At 43.2% G+C, this 19,018-nt stretch overlaps 1 protein-coding gene across 1 annotated transcript; it reads right to left on the reverse strand.

The window, feature by feature from the left end:
- Positions 1-9,432: 9,432 nt before the first annotated feature.
- LOC109397037 (uncharacterized) lies at positions 9,433-16,486 on the reverse strand. The gene is made up of 6 exons (XM_062857969.1): positions 16,257-16,486; positions 13,241-15,318; positions 12,917-13,030; positions 12,746-12,868; positions 12,470-12,688; positions 9,433-9,519 (listed from the first exon to the last, which is right to left on the reverse strand). The coding sequence occupies exons 1-6, from the start codon at positions 16,270-16,272 to the stop codon at positions 9,433-9,435; spliced, it is 2,637 nt and encodes an 878-aa protein (XP_062713953.1). The 5' UTR covers positions 16,273-16,486.
- Between the last annotated feature and the right edge of the window lie 2,532 nt (positions 16,487-19,018).

Here is a 19,018-nt window from a genome sequence, read left to right on the forward strand (position 1 = left end):
GGCACAAGCATTATAACATTGCACGAATTAGACTGAATATCAACCTTTGCAATGCGAAATGCAGTAATTCCACACTTGTTATGCAATAGTCCTTTAGATTGGCATTATCAATGTGATGATGCATTGCATTTTTCTTTACATTCGGGTTTATTAAAAGGTGATATAGAATAATCCAATAATTCAACACTGCAAAAACTGAATAAATGCAATGTACAAACTAGCAAAGTTTGCTCTAACAATACAATTATAAATGCTTGACTCTAATGGTAAACAAATGAAATCAAGAAGATTGAACAACTTTACGGTCAACTCTAGCGGTCTTCAACATTTCCGGTTCGACTCCCGACCAACTTAATCCCCGTTTGAGCCACCGATCGACGACAGCAAAAGCTATTTAGAGATGAACTTTTCTCTTTTCTGTAGGCTGCAATCACATGCCAATAACGATAGAAATCACAATTAGCATATGAGCAATGTGCGAAGGGTGTTTTAGTCGAGGTTTTTATTTTCTTATGTTGATTAAATATCTTCTAAAATGCATTATTGTCAGATTTCTTGAAACGTTAACACCGCGCGGTCGTTGAAATGTTTCGAAAAGGGTCTTTGCACAAAAGTTCACGCGGTCCAGGACGCGGTCTATCGTTTTCGAAAGGAACAGCCGCACCGCCGGAAACGCTGCAATGTTATTTCCCATAAGAATGAAGTAAACAGGGAGTGAAAACCGCGGCTGTACCTTTCGGAAGCGATAGGCCGCGTGCACTTTTGTGCAAATCCCTCAATATGCAATTTTCAGTAATTTATCGGAATGTGATAGTTTACTGTATTCTATTACATATGACATAGTCGTTTTACCCTCTACTACAATGATTGAGATGGAAGAACATTTTCCATTTAGTTAATGAAATATCTGTTGTTATCACTGCAGCAGAAACGGTCCAAGGTGCCAGCGCGTATGGAACTCATCTAGCGGTCATCAACACTTCTGGTTCGACTCCCGATCCGACTACAAAAAAAATAATGGTTAAAACATTAATGTGTGAGGGCATTAGTACCGTCGATAACGAAACGGTGCTAAAAATAGATTTTTGTTTTGGTTTTTCGTGTTGCAGGTATCAAGCATGTCAAATGCAAATGTACAGCACATGCATTTATATTACTTTAGCAATGGCTGTCAGCGTGCTGCAATATGTGGCACTAATTTGATTTTAGTGGGGCCCTTTTCGACTTTAATATTGCTTCAATGGGGTGTTTAAAGTAATGCAGCATTATATTCATAATTTTAATTATCAATATATGGCAAAATTGATGCACTTATATACGGCTTCGTGGTTACTTGGGATGGCTGTTTGTCTCCAGTTCCGCACTCTGCGTAGGGTCCGCAGATCGTCCTCCACTTGGTCGACCCACCTAGCTCGCTGCGCTCCACGTCTTCTTGTACCGGTCGGATGACTCTCAAGAACCATTTTAGTCGGGTTGCTATCCGACATCCTGATGACGTGACCCGCCCACCGTAGCCTCCCGATTTTCGCGGTATGGACGATGGTTGGTTCTCTTAGCAGCTGATGCAGCTCCCCAACTAACAATCACTCATTTAACAAACACCATTATGACGAAGTAATTCAACATAATGTTGAATAACCTTTGAATTATTTCCACGTACAACCTATGTTCGGGTTTTGTTCACACAAATTTGGAGAAGTTATAAAGCATCATGTTGTGCACCAACTTAATTTTTTGCTCTTCAAAACGTTTTACAAATGTACAGGAAAGTTGTTATTCAGCTTTGGCAAAAATGACCGAAAATAAATAAAATGCAAAAATTTTGAACTCTCATGAGAGTAATTATTATTATTATTATGAGAACACCTATTATGAAATAAGAATTACATATAAAATTACCTAAATCCGGATTAGAACTCGAGATCTGTTGATTGCCAGCCGCATGCCTTCCTATCTGCGCCATCCTAGAGATGGTGAGATGCAGCACCCAAAGCAAAACATAATCTTCCCATGACTCAATAATGATCACTCCTGAACTTGTGTTCAGCAGTGGTGAATTAGCACAGCACGTGGTAATCAACTGAACAACGCCTTATACTTCAACAGCTGTTCAACCCAAAACACGTGTTTTCCATTCTGATTTCGCTGTCAGTATTTTTATCGCACGGTGAGAAAACTTGTATCGAATGCGGCCAAAAAGTGTTGGTCCTTATTGAAGATATTGTTTCCAGATGTACTAATTGCGATATGAATGTGTTTATATTTTTATTATTAAATATCGATCTTTGAAAATGTATGACAATATGTGGTGCGGTATGGTCTTGGATATGGTGCATTCACAGCATCTGTTCAGGTAATCTACTCATGCTCACTCGAAGATCCGTTAAGCAATTTTTTTATTTATGCTTTTGTCATGGAATCTTGATGTTATGTTCAATAAATAGTGCATATGGATGTTTAGAGATATTTGAAATGTGTCGATTTCTGAATGCTGTTTGGTTATCTAGATGACTGCGGGAACAATATTCAGTAAACACGACAGCACTGCAATGTCAAATGCATCGATCCAAGTGTCTCCTACAATCGAACTGCTGCGGAAGATAAAAAATATAATAATCAAGGTACAAGATATCTTGTTACATGCCTCATTTTTACGTTGATTGCGTCTCTTGGCACTCAATGTTAAACTAACTACATAATTCTATTCTGTTTTATTTTATGTGATTCGTTTAAAATATTAGTTCTTTAATATTGCTTTTTTCACTGAAAATTTTCCTTGCTTCGATGAACAACATGACGTTTTCTTCCAGCGAAGGCTTACGCGATACAGAAAACCGCTGAATTTCACACTAACACTGCAGAAAATCTGTCAACAATAACTCAATACACATGCATTTTCAGCGAAAAGATCTATTTGCGTGACAACAATCCACTCCCATGACTACCGGGCGGCTGCCGTCAAATATCAGGATTGCCAACTGTCCGGCGACTGCTGTCAGTTTTCTTTGTCGCCGAATCTGGCGCTGGGTCTTCGGCGCGGAAACCCAAAGGTGGGAATAAAATTTTGGGGTTTGCGCGCAATAACTTGGTTGTCTAAACAGTTTTAGCCATGATTTATCCCATAATCCGAACAAAGATCCTAGTCAAACTATGACGGGCTGAAGGCGTTTATTTGACAAGTGAAAAGCACATTGTTCAGGAGCATATGCTTATCGATACATCAGCGTAATTATATGCAGACAAATGTGTTGTTAAACTCCTTTGTTAAGGAATCAATGCTTGCCGAATAAATTTCTTGTTAAACGTTTGAAAAGTGTTTTAATTTATCATAGTTGATACCGATGAGGAAAGTCGAACATTGACTACTTTCTCAATTGAAAAATCATTTAAACAGTAATGTGTAGAGCATAATTTTAGTTCAGCTATCATTACCATTATTAAGCAACAATTCAGCAAGCTTGCTTGTTTGTGACTTGCAATTGTTAGTTGGGTCGTGGTTCATTCGCCTTCTCCAAGTCCCGTCTTCCATCTGCACTCCGCCGTAGATGGTACGCAACACCTTCCGTTCGAAAACTCCAAGGGCGCGTTGGTCCTCTGCACGTAGGGTCCATGTTTCGTGCCCATAGAGGACGACCGGTCTAATCAGCGTTTTGTAGATGGTTAACTTCGTGTTACGGCGAACTTTGTTCGATCGTAGAGTTCTGCGGAGTCCAAAGTAAGCACGATTTCCTGCCACAATGCGCCTCTGAATTTCTCTGCTGGTGTCGTTGTCGGCGGTCACCAGTGAGCCCAAGTACACGAATTCTTCAACCGCCTCGATTTCATCACCGTCGATATGAATTCGGGGTGGCGGGCGCGGTGATTCCTCCCTGGAGCCCTTTGCCATCATGTACTTTGTCTTCGACACATTAATGACTAATCCGATTCGCCTGGCTTCACTCTTTAGTCGGATGTACGTTTCCGCCATCGTCTCAAATTTACGAGCAATGATATCAATATCATCGGCGAAACCAAGCAGCTGAACGGACTTCGTGAAAATCGTCCCACTCGTGTTTATCCCCGCTCTTCTTATTACACCCTCCAAAGCAATGTTGAACAGCAAGCACGAAAGACCATCACCTTGCCGAAACCCTCTGCGAGATTCGAAGGGACTCGAGAGTGTCCTTGATACTCGAACTACGCACATCACTCGATCCATCGTCGCCTTGATCAACCGTATCAGTTTATCCGGGAATCCGTATTCGTGCATAATCTGCCATAGCTGTTCTCGATCGATTGTATCATACGCCGATTTGAAATCGATGAACAAGTGATGTGTGGGCACGTTGTATTCGCGGCATTTCTGCAACACCTGGCGGATGGCGAACATCTGGTCCGTTGTAGCGCGTTCACCCATATATCCAGCCTGATATTGCCCCACAAACTCTCTTGCAATCGGTGATAGACGGCGGCATAAAATTTGAGAGAGCATCTTGTAGGCAGCGCTCAGTAGTGTGATCGCGCGGTAGTTCCCGCAATCCAACTTGTCGCCCTTTTTGTAGATGGGACACACGATACCTTCCATCCATTCCTCCGGTAAAACTTCCTCCTCCCAAATCTTGGTAATGACCCAGTGTAGTGCTCTCACTAGTGCTTCTCCACCGTATTTTAGAAGCTCGCTTGGTAGTTGATCTGCTCCAGCGGCCTTGTTGTTTTTCAACCGGCCAACCTCCTCCTCAATCTCTTGAAGGTCAGGGGCCGGAAGTCTTTCCTCCTGTGCACATACTCCTAGATCTGTTACCACGCCACCTTCGGTACTTGCAACGTCGCCATTGAGGTGCTCATCGTAATGCTGCCGCCACCTCTCGACCACCTCACGCTCGCTTGTGAGAATATTCCCGTGATTATCTCGGCACATGTCGGCTTGTGGACGAGAACAGCTCTCCCGGGAAGCTGACTAGACTGATAAGAGCAACGATGGACGGTGTGCAGAACAGCGTAAGGATTTCGGGTGAACTATCCAGTTCATTTGAATCTCGACGGGGACTACGACAAGGTGATGGACTTTCCTGCCTACTATTCAACATCGCCCTGGAAGGTGTTATGCGACGAGCCGGGCTCAACAGCCGGGGTACGATCTTCACGAAATCCAGCCAATTTGTATGTTTTGCGGATGACATGGATATTATTGCTAGGACATTTGGAACGGTGGCAGAACAGTACACCCGCCTGAAACGTGAAGCAGCAAAGGTCGGACTGGTGGTGAATGCGGCTAAGACAAAGTACATGCTGGTAGGTGGGATTGAGCGAGACAGAACAAGCCTTGGCAGCAATGTTACGATAGACGGGGATACTTTCGAGGTGGTAGAAGAATTCGTCTACCTCGGTTCCTTGCTAACGGCTGACAATAACGTGAGCCGTGAAATACGAAGGCGCATCATCAGTGGAAGTCGGGCCTATTATGGGCTCCAGAAGAAACTGCGGTCAAAAAAGATTCACCCCCGCACCAAATGTACCATGTACAAGACGTTAATAAGACCGGTGGTTCTCTACGGGCACGAGACGTGGACGATGCTCGAGGAGGACATGCAAGCACTCGGAGTTTTCGAGCGACGGGTGCTAAGGACGATCTTCGGCGGCGTGCAGGAGAACGGTGTGTGGCGGAGAAGGATGAACCACGAGCTCGCTGCACTTTATGGCGAACCCAGCATCCAGAAGGTAGCCAAAGCCGGAAGGATACGGTGGGCAGGGCATGTTGCAAGAATGCCGGACAACAACCCTGCAAAGTTGGTGTTTGCTAACCATCCGGTTGGTACAAGAAGGCGTGGAGCGCAGAGAGCACGATGGGCGGACCAGGTGGAGCGTGATCTGGCGAGTGTTGGGCGTGACCGAGGATGGAGAGCTGCAGCTGCAAATCGAGTATTATGGCGGCAAATTGTTGATTCAGTATTATCATGAATTTGATGTTAACTAAATAAATGAATGAATGAATGTCGGCTTGTGGCACAAAGCCTCTGCGCGAGCGGTTCAGCTTCTCGTAGAACTTTCGTGTGTCCTTAGCGCGGTACAGCTCTTCCATCGCTTCGCGATCTCGTTCTTCCTGCTGGCGCTTCTTCATCCGGAAGACTGAGTTCTGCCTGTTCTTCTCGTTTTTCAACTGTTCACATTCGCCGTCGTACCAGTCGTTTCTGTGATTCGGAGTCGCGAAGCCTAGTGCTGTAGCCGAGGTACTACCTATGGCGGATCGGGTGTCCCTCCAGCCATCTTCAAGTGTAGCTGCGCCAAGCTGCTCTTCCGTTGGTAGGGCCACTGCTAACTGCTGCGCGTAGTCTTGAGCCACTTCTACGTTACGAAGTTGCTCGATGTTGAGCCGCGGCGTTCGACTTCGACGCGTGGTGATAACTGTCGAAAGTTTTGAGCGCATGCATACAGCGACTAAGTAGTGATCCGAATCTATATTCGCACTGCGGTATGTGCGGACGTTGGTTATATCTGAGAAGAATTTACCGTCGATTAGAACGTGGTCGATTTGGTTTTCTGTTTGTTGGTCAGGTGATCTCCAGGTGGCTTTGTGGATATCTTTGCGGGGGAAGAAGGTGCTTCGGACTACCATACCACGGGAGGCTGCAAAGTTTACGCATCGCTGGCCGTTATCATTCGATACGGCGTGCAGGCTGTTTCGCCCGATTACCGGTCTGTACATTTCCTCCCTTCCTACCTGCGCGTTCATTTCGCCGACAACGATTTTCACGTCACGCGGCGAGCAACCATCGTATGTTTGCTCTAACTGCGCGTAGAACGCTTCCCAAGTAACCACGAAGCCGTATATAAGTGCATCAATTTTGCCATATATTGATAATTAAAATTATGAATATAATGCTGCATTACTTTAAACACCCCATTGAAGCAATATTAAAGTCGAAAAGGGCCCCACTAAAATCAAATTAGTGCCACATATTGCAGCACGCTGACAGCCATTGCTAAAGTAATATAAATGCATGTGCTGTACATTTGCATTTGACATGCTTGATACCTGCAACACGAAAAACCAAAACAAAAATCTATTTTTAGCACCGTTTCGTTATCGACGGTACTAATGCCCTCACACATTAATGTTTTAACCATTATTTTTTTTGTAGTCGGATCGGGAGTCGAACCAGAAGTGTTGATGACCGCTAGATGAGTTCCATACGCGCTGGCACCTTGGACCGTTTCTGCTGCAGTGATAACAACAGATATTTCATTAACTAAATGGAAAATGTTCTTCCATCTCAATCATTGTAGTAGAGGGTAAAACGACTATGTCATATTACCCGTTGCAAGAAAATAGAGAGCGAAAAAGGTGCAAAATCGCTAATAGATCTCCGCTGGTATGTTTAATCGTTATGGTGTCTTCTACAATAAGTGCGCGAATTGGCCAAGGAATACTGCGCCGAAAACACCGAAATGATTTTTCTTACAGGCGGAGATGTATGGGCGCTTGCGCGTACAAATTTTCGCGCAACGCATAATATGTAATAGAATACAGTAAACTATCACATTCCGATAAATTACTGAAAATTGCATATTGAGGGATTTGCACAAAAGTGCACGCGGCCTATCGCTTCCGAAAGGTACAGCCGCGGTTTTCACTCCCTGTTTACTTCATTCTTATGGGAAATAACATTGCAGCGTTTCCGGCGGTGCGGCTGTTCCTTTCGAAAACGATAGACCGCGTCCTGGACCGCGTGAACTTTTGTGCAAAGACCCTTTTCGAAACATTTCAACGACCGCGCGGTGTTAACGTTTCAAGAAATCTGACAATAATGCATTTTAGAAGATATTTAATCAACATAAGAAAATAAAAACCTCGACTAAAACACCCTTCGCACATTGCTCATATGCTAATTGTGATTTCTATCGTTATTGGCATGTGATTGCAGCCTACAGAAAAGAGAAAAGTTCATCTCTAAATAGCTTTTGCTGTCGTCGATCGGTGGCTCAAACGGGGATTAAGTTGGTCGGGAGTCGAACCGGAAATGTTGAAGACCGCTAGAGTTGACCGTAAAGTTGTTCAATCTTCTTGATTTCATTTGTTTACCATTAGAGTCAAGCATTTATAATTGTATTGTTAGAGCAAACTTTGCTAGTTTGTACATTGCATTTATTCAGTTTTTGCAGTGTTGAATTATGTATTGGATTATTCTATATCACCTTTTAATAAACCCGAATGTAAAGAAAAATGCAATGCATCATCACATTGATGTAGTGTTCGCAATAATCGAAAATACGCCACGGCCAACGCTGCTAGCTGCTTGCAAAATTGTCCACGTGCTGTTCGTCCAAAAGTAGTACACAGAATGACGCTCAAAGCCTCTCGCGTCCTTTACGGAAGCAGGGGATCGACCGACGCTTCGACAAGCCTTTGCGTTTCTTGGCTAACGCAACATTTTGCGTTATGAATCTGCCGTGTTGCCAAATATTCATATTGTGTGAATAATTTTGTGCCTGCTCTTCTTGTTTATATTTTATGCAATCAATTAGCCAACATGATGTATATATATAATTTCCAATGCTCAATATTAATTTAACTATCGACTACCCGCTACTACATTCGCTCTCGTCTGTACTCTTCTAAAGCTTGTATATTCTATAGGATTTAATCGTTTTTTTTTTTATTTTAATTACATAATTTTGTAATCATGAAAAAATAAATAAATAAACTCAAATGCACAAACTCCTTTTTTTCAAAAGTGAAGTAACAAATAGACTACTATTCTATAGTTCATCGCAACGTTCATTATTCAATTATTGATTACTAAAAGTTATTATTTTAGATTGAAGTGGATCATTATAGGTACATTCACCCTAATATAGTATGATGTAACTACTGTTGATTAACGATACAGTACAACGCATAATTCAAAATTCATTCCGCCATGCGTTAAACCTACCTTAAAACAATCAAATCTTATTTACCTCCAATAATAAAACGCCACAGAAACACATCTAACAGAACCGTTTGCCTTAATTGTTTTATTTGCCATGTTCAAATAAACTAACTCATTGAAATTTTTGAAATGTTTATTATTTTTTTTTACTTTATTTTATTATTTATTGTATCTTGTTAAAACAAAGTACCGTTTTGGTTCGGTGCACTGATTTCATTATCCGATTACTGATTATTTACATCATCATCGATTATCCTGCACGCGGATTATCCGCGATGCACACGAAAATTCAACGAAACTTGACATTCCAATGTTTACTGCTTGTTCGTTTTAAAACAAAATCACACCAAAAGGAGAAATCAAAGAGTTTGGTAAGTTTTTCGCTTCAAATACTCCGACGCATTCTGAAACATTCAAATATAAATGCATCTTAAAAGTTTTAATTGTTTTACAGTGTGTTGCTACCTACCGTTCTAGTAAAAAACGCGGTATACAAAGTCGTCATCAAACCTGGCCGGTCGCTTCAAGTTTCCCCGTTGGCGAAGAGTTCTGGTGTTTGGATGTTCCTGTAGAGCTGAATCAAGTTCAGGATCTGCTGCTCCTGCTGCTGCTAAGTTGGTCGAATTCGAAACATCAATCTCGGCCGGACCAGGTGCCAGTCTAACATCTTGGACGTTTCTGGTGTATTGAATTCCTGCTGCAGACATCACCACGACTTTGGCTCCGTCTCTAGCAATGACCTCATAACGTTCGGAGGAGAAATTGGGGTCCGTTTTACCCCTTTTCTGTTGGGCCAATAGAACGGTATCACCAGTGACGATATCACTCTCTTTGGCACCTCGCACATGATCAGCGTACTGTTTTGAAGCCAGCTTAGTCTCCGCATCTCTTTCTTTGATCTCCGCCCGATCAAGTTCCTTCGCATCAGAGTTTTCCCACAAGCCAGGGAAGTTGCCCCTATACTTCCACCCAACCATTAATTCAAAAGGGGTGACCTGTAGTCGGGAATGTGGAATCAAGGTGTTGTGTCTGTGCACATATTGCTGTAACGCTTGACGCCAATTTGACCCATCCAGTTTAGATGCTGACAGGGCCTTAATAATTCCAGGGTTTTGGCGCTCCACTGCTCCGTTGCTTTGTGGGCTGAGGGGAACTGATTTACGCACCTTCACTCCCCTATCTTCCCAATATGAGATGAACTTAGCACTTTGGAAAGGTGGCCCATTGTCACTTTGTATAACGCATGGGTGGCCCCACATCCGGAAAACGTCGTTTAAGGCTGAATTTGTAGAGTTGGCATCTGTCGTCCGCATTTCCACAACATATAAATATCGTGAGTATGTATCAGTCACCACCAGGAACTCTCCAGATCCAAAGGATGGAACCGTTAAGAAATCCACCTGCAGCATTTGCCACGGTCCATCTGGTAGTTCTCGTGATCGTAGAGGTATGGGTGGGTTGCGTCTAGAGAGTTGAGCACATGTTTCACAATTCTTAACGAAGCGAGCAACTTCACCGGACATTCGCGGCCACCAGAAGAATTCGCGCATCACCCTCTTCATGGCTACCTCCCCAACGTGACCACCATGAGCTGAATCCAGTGCTTTGTTTCGCAAAGAATAGGGTAGGACTACTCTGTTATCTTTGAAAACCAATGAGCCTAGGCAGTGCATATCACGTTTTTGGGCTTCGTATGCTCGCAGATCAATTGGCCATTTGTTTGACATCATCGCTTCCCTCACGGATATCAGTTCGCTGTCGTTTTCAGATACTTCTTCTATTTGATCCCAGGTTATAGTCATATTACCTGTGTCCAGAGAATAAAGGTAATGGTTTTCGGCATCTGAATCGAACGGGATCGATTCTTGAGTCTCTGGTATAAGACGAGACAATGCATCGGCAACATTTTGGTTTCCTGGTACTCTTTGTATGTCATAGTCGTAAGGCTGTAGGCGCAAAGCCCAGCTCTCTGCCCGAGAAACAGCCCGCTTCCCCAAACGGTGATTGGCGTTGAAAATGTACTGTATTGCCTCTGCGTCTGTCCGAATTGTGAACGGTCTTGTCAGTAAATAGTAGGAGAACCGCTCGACGCCCCAAACCACTGCAAGAGCCTCTTTTTGGGTCTGGGGGTATCGTTTTTCAGAATCAGTCAAAGCTTTTGATGCGCAGGCTATTATCCTTGGAACTGCATTTTCGTCGATTTGGATTAGTACTGCTCCTAGCCCTACCGGTGAAGCGTCCACGTATAGCTCTATACGATCAGTCAGACTATAGTAGCCGAGCCGTTTTATTGAGTCAAGGGCCTCGCCTTTCAGAATGTTGAACTCATCCTCTTCCTGAGCGGTCCAGTAAAATTTCTCCGAATTGGCTAGCTCTCGCAAGTGTTCAGATTTAGATGCTCGGTGTATGATGAAACGATCGACAAATGTGATTAACCCCAAGAAGCTTTTGACTTCCGCGCAATTAGTCGGTCGTCGAAAGTTCTTTATCGCTTGAATTTTTTCTCCTTCAACTTGCCAGCCATCCGGCGTAAGTTGGAATCCGATGAACTTGACTGTCTGGCTTCCGAAGACACATTTATCCTGGTTTAGTCTCACGTTATGGTTAGAAAGACAAGCTAGTACCTTTGCAAGATTGGCGTCATGTTCCGCCTTAGTTCTACCGAACACCAGTACATCGTCCAAAAAATTTTTGCAACCATCACATCCAGCCAACACTGTTCGTTGCAATGTTTCCTGAAATAGATCAGGTGCATTGCAAAGACCGAATGGGAGTCTTACACAGCGGTACATTCCCAACTCTGTGTAAAAATTAGTCAGATGGCGCGAGTCTTTGTGCAATTCAATATGAAAGAATGCATTCGATAGGTCTATCGTGGAAAACCACTTAGCTCCATGTAGCTCGGCAAGTATCTTTTCCAGCGTTGGCATCGGGAACGGGGTACGATGGATATAACGGTTTGGTCCTCGTAAATCTATAACAAGACGTATATCGTCCTTACCTTTAGGGACTACTAGCATGGATGAACAAAATGATGTGTCCATACCATCGACCACTCTTTCGATTATGTCCGCAGCCACCAGATTACGGAGTCTTTCTTCAACCAAGGGTTTAACTGCCAGTGGTATGTTAGTGAATACGTTCCTGCATGGTGGCCTTGACGTGTCGTAATAGATCTTGACCGGCGGTACGTTGAATTTCGGGAATATTCCTTCCAAAACTGTTGCAATTTCTCCAGCGTACGGCGATCCTTGAAACGCGGACTCTGCTTGCAGTTTCACTGGAACTTGCAGACCCAGTAACAGAATGCTATATCGTGATGCTGTAGTTCTTCCAATCAATGCTCGATTTTCTTTCACTACATAGAATTTCTCTACGCAAGTTGGTCTATCGTCGGAAATATAAAGAGGAGCATGAAAAGTTGCCAAGACTTCAATGCTGTCTTTCGTTGCATAGGCTTTGAGGGACTTGTCTGACTTATGCTGAACGTTGAGAACACCACTACTGTAGCCTGCATTTGCCGTTAGTGCCAAGAACATACTTTCTGTAAAAGTATTTACCTGCGCACCGGAGTCTATCATGAAAGTGCAAGGCATTCCAGACACTTGTGCTGCAATGATGGCATCATCTTTTGTTGTGAGCTGGGATTCAGCGCTGGTAAAAGCGACCTTTAGCACTGTCGTACCAGCTGGCTCTTTCTGACTCTTATTTGTCTGCACTGTATTTCTGGAACACTCGGGTACAATCGCCATCACGTCTGAAACTTTTGGTGTGCTGATCTGTTCATATAAACTTGTGTTACAAATAGGTCAACTTAGGCAAGACAGTTTCCATACCTTCATCTCGTTTACAAAAGGTTGTGCCTCCTGCGGTTTCTTTTCAAGGTGGACGGAAACGGTTCGGGTCTTGCATTGAGAACGCTCGGATGCAATTCTTACCGTATTCAACGTCGTGTTTACCTATTTGTGTGATTTTTTTTTTTTTAACATATATATATAAATTAATACAAATATGATTACCTTGGCATCATTCACGAGTTGTGCGTTCTGTGTTGATATACTAGGGTGTTCGGATACCATCTTTGTGACGTTCGCCACCGCATGCGAGCGTGCTGGCTTCATCTGTAAAATTGTAGATTTACTCTAGTGATTTATTTGATTCTTCTCTTTTAGTGACTCTGTTTTCATATAAACATTAATGAATAGTATTCCATTTCAATTGTACTATGAAATTATGTTAATCTTTTTTTTTTTATTATTATTATTATTATTTTTTTTTAGGTATTCAAAGATGCTTTATGGAAATAATTAAAATTCAGTCGGTACACTTACTGGCTCAACCGGCTTCGAGTCGTCGTTCGCTTCATCAATGGCAGCTATCGTCGGCGGAGTACTGCCAACTGGTTCTCTAGTGGATTGCATTGTCCCCATCTCCCTTGCACGAGAGCGGCAGGCTCGTCGAATATGACCTCGGCGGCCACAGAAGATGCACGTTTTGTCTTGGTGACTGCAGACGCTGGCGTCGTGATATACGCTGTTGCACCTCCAGCATTTTGGTTCACGTGAAGGATGAAGATACGGACCACTTCCGACGTTAGATTGTCTTCCTCTTGGAGCGCGAAAAGCACCCCTCAAAGGACGGTTGCCATAATTTTGGAAGCTTCTTTGCTGGAGTTGTCCTACTGGATTTCTGAACGACCTTGTAGATGATGCGCTTACTGATGCAACCATGTTTGACTCGGCCTTCTGGTACTTCTTACGCACAAACTCCTCATTGAGTTTGATTGCTTCAATTTCGCGGACTTTGTCTATTAGATCCGTAAAAGACTGGTTGCGACTTAGCATCTTCAGTGCAACAGTACGAACCTCACGATTTGTAGCATGTTCGGCGACGGTAGCTACGATCTGCTCAAATTCCTTCGTGTCATCGAAATCGCAGAGGTGCGCCATCGATCCAACTCTAGTTATGTATGACAGATCTGACTCACCTGGCTTTTGGGTCAACAATGCCAACTTTCGCCTCATTAGCATTACATCCGACCCCGACCCAAAATAGGATTTCAGCCGGGCCATCGCGTTGGCGAATGGAGAACGAACGACGTCTGGATCATTACTGGAAGATTTCGTATTTTTGAATATTTCAAGGAGGCGTGCTCCAGCTTTGACTTTGAAAACGGTGTATTTTGTGAACTCGTCTTCGATTCCTGCTAGTATCATTGAGTCAGACAATAAGTCCTTCCATGCTTCGAACGAATGGCGATGTATTTCACCATCTTCTGCAGGCTTACACTCCGGAACGCTCAGTGAAGCAATCGAGAGTTGATTAATAGATGTATACAGCCTGGATTCTTCCACGTTTGGGCCTATTCTACGCGTGCTGCAAAGGCGATTCTCACGTCCAAACTCAGATCCTGTTCCGTTTCCTGAAGTATTTCCGTCATTTTGATTTCGGCGTGTTTCCACGATCCCACCGGGTGTCATCCTGCGAGTATCGCCAAATGGACTTCCACCCTCGACGTCGGATCTTCTTCCTTCGCCTGCAGCATCCCATGAATTAGATATTTCTGCTTCTCCTGCGATACCATAGCCATCGGGGCGACTGATATCCTTCGCATTTTGGACTTGTACCTGTCTGCGAGCGTCGCTCAATCGATTTTCCCGCGTGAATTCAGATCTTGTTCCTTGTCCTGAAGTATTCCAGGCAGCTTGGTGCATTCGTCCTTCCACCAGCGCCGCGGATATCGTACCACGAGCGTCACCAAGTCGTCTCTCTCTCTCGTAGTCGGATTCTCTTCTTTCGCCTACAGCCTCGCCTGTAGCGTTCCATGGATTAGATGCTTCTGCTGTTTCTGCGATACCGTTATCATCTTGGGGATCGTTATCTTCCAGATTCTGGGCTGGTACCTGTCTGTGAGCCCCGCCCACTCGATTTTCACGCGTGAATTCAGATCTTGTACCGTCTTCCGAAGTATTCCAGGCAGCTTGGGATCGGTGTCCTCCCACGAGCGCATCGGTTATCGTGCTATGAGCATCGCCAAATCGGTTTTCCCTCTCGTAATCGGATTCTCTCCTTTCGCGTGCATCATCCCAACGATTAGATGGTGCTGCTTCGTCTGCGTTATCGGGCGGTCTGTTATCTTCCATTCCGTCGACAGTCGCGTTTCCCTCGGCATGGAGTGCCATGAGTTCATCGTTCAAGCGTTGGCTTTGTTCGAGTTCTGCCATAAGGCGAGCGTTTCTTGCCCTTTCGGTTGCTAATTCTTGAGTGAGGTCTTTCATCCTATATCGTTTTTTCTGCTTCTTCTCTACTACCGCTTGTTCTTGTGCCGACACATTTTCAATTGGCAGTCGCTGTGTTAAGTCTTTCTTACTGTAAACTTTCTTTTTCGCTTTCGTACTCATTGCTTTATCTGAAAGTTTCAAACAAACGAAAAACAATATTATATTCTCCGTTGCAAACATAATACTTTAGTAATTCTTTTATTTATTTATTGACTGTTATCAGTTCGTGTGTTGAGACCGAGACCGCTCGAACACATTTTTTTTAGGTATAGATGGTATGTCGAGACCGAAACCGCTCGGACACATTGGTTTACAACTTACTGCTGACGTACCGCTCAGTTGTGTTTGAGACCGAGACCGCTCAAACATTTTTTTTTCTTTGAATATGTGTCGGTGGTGTGTCGAGACCGATACCGCTCGAACACATTAATTTCCGTTTTTTTTTTTTTTTTTTTGCCAAGGGCGTGTCGAGACCGAGACCGCTCGAACACAGTTTTTTTTTCACTTTACCGACTGCAAAATTTCGGATGGTGTGCTGAGGCCGAGACCGCTCACGCACATTTGTATGTATCATGTAACGTTGTTCTATTCCATAATTTTCACTACTTTCTGTGTATTTTATATGAAACTCTCTCTAGCATGTGTATGGTTATGTTTGTGTGATGTTTGGTGGGCTACCAGTGCTCTCTCTTTCATACAAACACTTAAAAAAAACAATAAGCGGTTAACATTATCACACTCTCTTAGCACATCAATTTTGGTATATATTTTTTTTGCTCAATTAATTACACTATTTATGTTTTCAATCACTGCCGTTCAAAATGAACGTCGCTCTTTTTCCGTACAATTCACTATTTTAGCCGTACTCTACCAAAACCCACCTCCAATCTATCAGTAATCCCGTAAAATCAAGGCGCCATTTTGTTTCCCTTATGTTTCGGTATACCCTCATCACTTACATTTTTTCCATCGCGTAAACTCCATGATAACTCAAAATGTCCAAAGCGGTTGATATTCTCACCTTAAACTTTTATTATCACTTTCGTATTCACATATTATTACTTACCTACCGGCTCCGCCATGTAGTGTTCGCAATAATCGAAAATACGCCACGGCCAACGCTGCTAGCTGCTTGCAAAATTGTCCACGTGCTGTTCGTCCAAAAGTAGTACACAGAATGACGCTCAAAGCCTCTCGCGTCCTTTACGGAAGCAGGGGATCGACCGACGCTTCGACAAGCCTTTGCGTTTCTTGGCTAACGCAACATTTTGCGTTATGAATCTGCCGTGTTGCCAAATATTCATATTGTGTGACTAATTTTGTGCCTGCTCTTCTTGTTTATATTTTATGCAATCAATTAGCCAACATGATGTATATATATAATTTCCAATGCTCAATATTAATTTAACTATCGACTACCCGCTACTACAATTGATAATGCCAATCTAAAGGACTATTGCATAACAAGTGTGGAATTACTGCATTTCGCATTGCAAAGGTTGATATTCAGTCTAATTCGTGCAATGTTATAATGCTTGTGGTTACTTGGGTTCTTTCTCGTCATCGGGTCTCCCTTCGTGTGGGCAGTGGACGTTGATGATGCTGTAGTTGAAGAAACGGCCCTTAACTCTCAACATGCACATCCTTGCGTTGATCGGCTGCCACCCGATCACACGTTGTCGCATCTTGCCCAACACTATAAATCCTGTTCCCAGTTCATTGGTGGTGCCACAGCTTTGGTAGAAGGTAGCCGCTCGATGCCCGCTTTTCCACACTTTCTGTCCAGTCCAACAAAGTTCCTGCAACGTCACGATGTCGAAGTTGCGGGGATGTAGTTCGTCGTAGATTATCCTGTCACATCCTGCGAAACCTAGTGACTTGCAATTCCATGTTCCAAGTTTCCAATCGTAGTCCTTATTTCGTCGCGTGGGTCTTTGCCGATTGAATCGAGTCGTATTTTCTCCTATGTTATTCGCAATGGGGATTTTTACGGGTGGCTTATTGGGCCTACGCCAACACTCCTGTCTCGCCGGAGGGCCATCGTGCCAGTTCTGTTTAACGTCCCAACCAACACTGGGACGACCACACTGATGGGGCTACCACCTTGGATCTAGCTGGGCGTGGTGCAGCGTTTCTTACTCAGCCGCTGGATGCCAGAACAGACGCTGTTTGAGCCGCACCTCCTTGGTGAACAGACACTCGGATCGTACCTCCTCAATCTAGCTGAAGTCAGAAGGACAACAGTGCCCAGGCTGCACTACCAGCTAAGCACACAACTCTTAGCTGGCGGTCTTTGTCATCGCTTGACCCGTGGAAGCATGAGGTAGGAACTTGTGAGGACCAGAGCTATATTGGACGCTCTCCTTATCGACTCACCGTTTTGCAGCCGTTTTTTGAAAGCAACCAGCAATAAAATCTGGATTTCGATTTGAATAGGTCGAATCTACATAGGAATCACAGTAAACTTGGGACCTATTCAAATCGAACGCCTGAAATGTAAACAGCGGCGTCATGCGATTTTTTTCGCAGTCAAATTCACAGATTGTGGACAATCCTCGGTACCCACTTTACGTAATTTATGTTTAGTCCTTTACTGTCAGAGCTGTCACATCAGTGTAACACGCTAAATATAATTTACACAAAAGGCAATTTACACGGAAAAAAATACACAATACCTTATGAATCTTATTGGGTACCGGACTGCACCAAGAAAGATGTCTACTCTATCCGAGACTCTATCACTGAGTTGGCCTTACTCAGAAATCGAAAAATCCTTTGTTTTCTTACTCAGCTTCGGCTAAAAGTGGGACAACCCATTAGCAATGGGGTATCCCACTTTTAACGGAAACTGAGATAGAAAACAAAGGATTTTTTGATTTCTGAGTATAAGGCCATAAGAAATTTTTCCCTTTGTGGACACACAAAATTTGATCGTTTTCTTTGGTACATCGAGGTCTTAAAATTCTGGAGCTCGATTTGAAAAGGTCGTATGTGCTTTTGTCGATTAAAAATTCGATCAGTTGGATTCGCTTATTATAGCAAAAACCGTTGAAATTGAACAAAGTTGATACATACAGCAGAATCATCACAAAACAGGCTTTCCGTTCCATCATTAAAAATCTCCAAAATATCTTCCCTATTGCTACAATAACTTAAATAAACTGATCGAATTTTATATCGACAAATGTACATACGACCTATTCAAATCGAGCTCCAGAATAGGGTCCTAAAATTAAAGACGAAATCTCACTTATATTGAATAATACGATCAAGCATGGTATTCTAATCGGAAATGTACTTTACTCGAACTTGAAAAACAAAGGAATAATGAGAAAATTCGAAATAAGTAAAATGGTAAATAGTTCTACTTTGACATTTGAGGTCAACCTTGTGTGACTGAGCTCGACATTTTTCGCACTGGGATTTCAAAAATGTTCCTATCTGACATACACGGTGAAAAAAAATCACTCAAAGTATGTGTTATAAGCTAGGGACGAGACAAAAGGCTAAAAAAATAAAAATTATATATTTTCAACTACGGTTAATAAAAACGTCAAAAATTGAGTAAATATATACTCTTGAACCATATATTGTGGTTTAAAACAAGAATCCCGATAGGACTTTAGGAGCCTATTAGTCTATGATGTAAATGCGAGCATCGTATCGAATCAGCTCGCAAAATGACTCGTTAACAGATTCAGCTGGGTAGAAAACGTGGTTTAAAATTACGTTTTTTGCCTAATCCCCTTTTTGTGTGTTCATTTTAGCACATCATTGAAAATGAGCCTCTGTACGAATTTGCCCTGTCCTGCTCACTCCCACAGAAAA

This window comes from Aedes albopictus, chromosome 3 (genome assembly GCF_035046485.1).
Source record: "Aedes albopictus strain Foshan chromosome 3, AalbF5, whole genome shotgun sequence".
Taxonomy (NCBI): domain Eukaryota; kingdom Metazoa; phylum Arthropoda; class Insecta; order Diptera; family Culicidae; genus Aedes; species Aedes albopictus.

Excerpts from the sequence above, each read along its gene's own strand:
- LOC109397037 (XM_062857969.1), bottom strand. Across the intron at positions 12,869-12,916 it reads ATGCCAAGGTAATCATATTT|GTAAACACGACGTTGAATAC; the intron begins GTATTAATTTAT and ends TCACACAAATAG. Across the intron at positions 12,689-12,745 it reads CTTTTGTAAACGAGATGAAG|ATCAGCACACCAAAAGTTTC; the intron begins GTATGGAAACTG and ends TTATATGAACAG.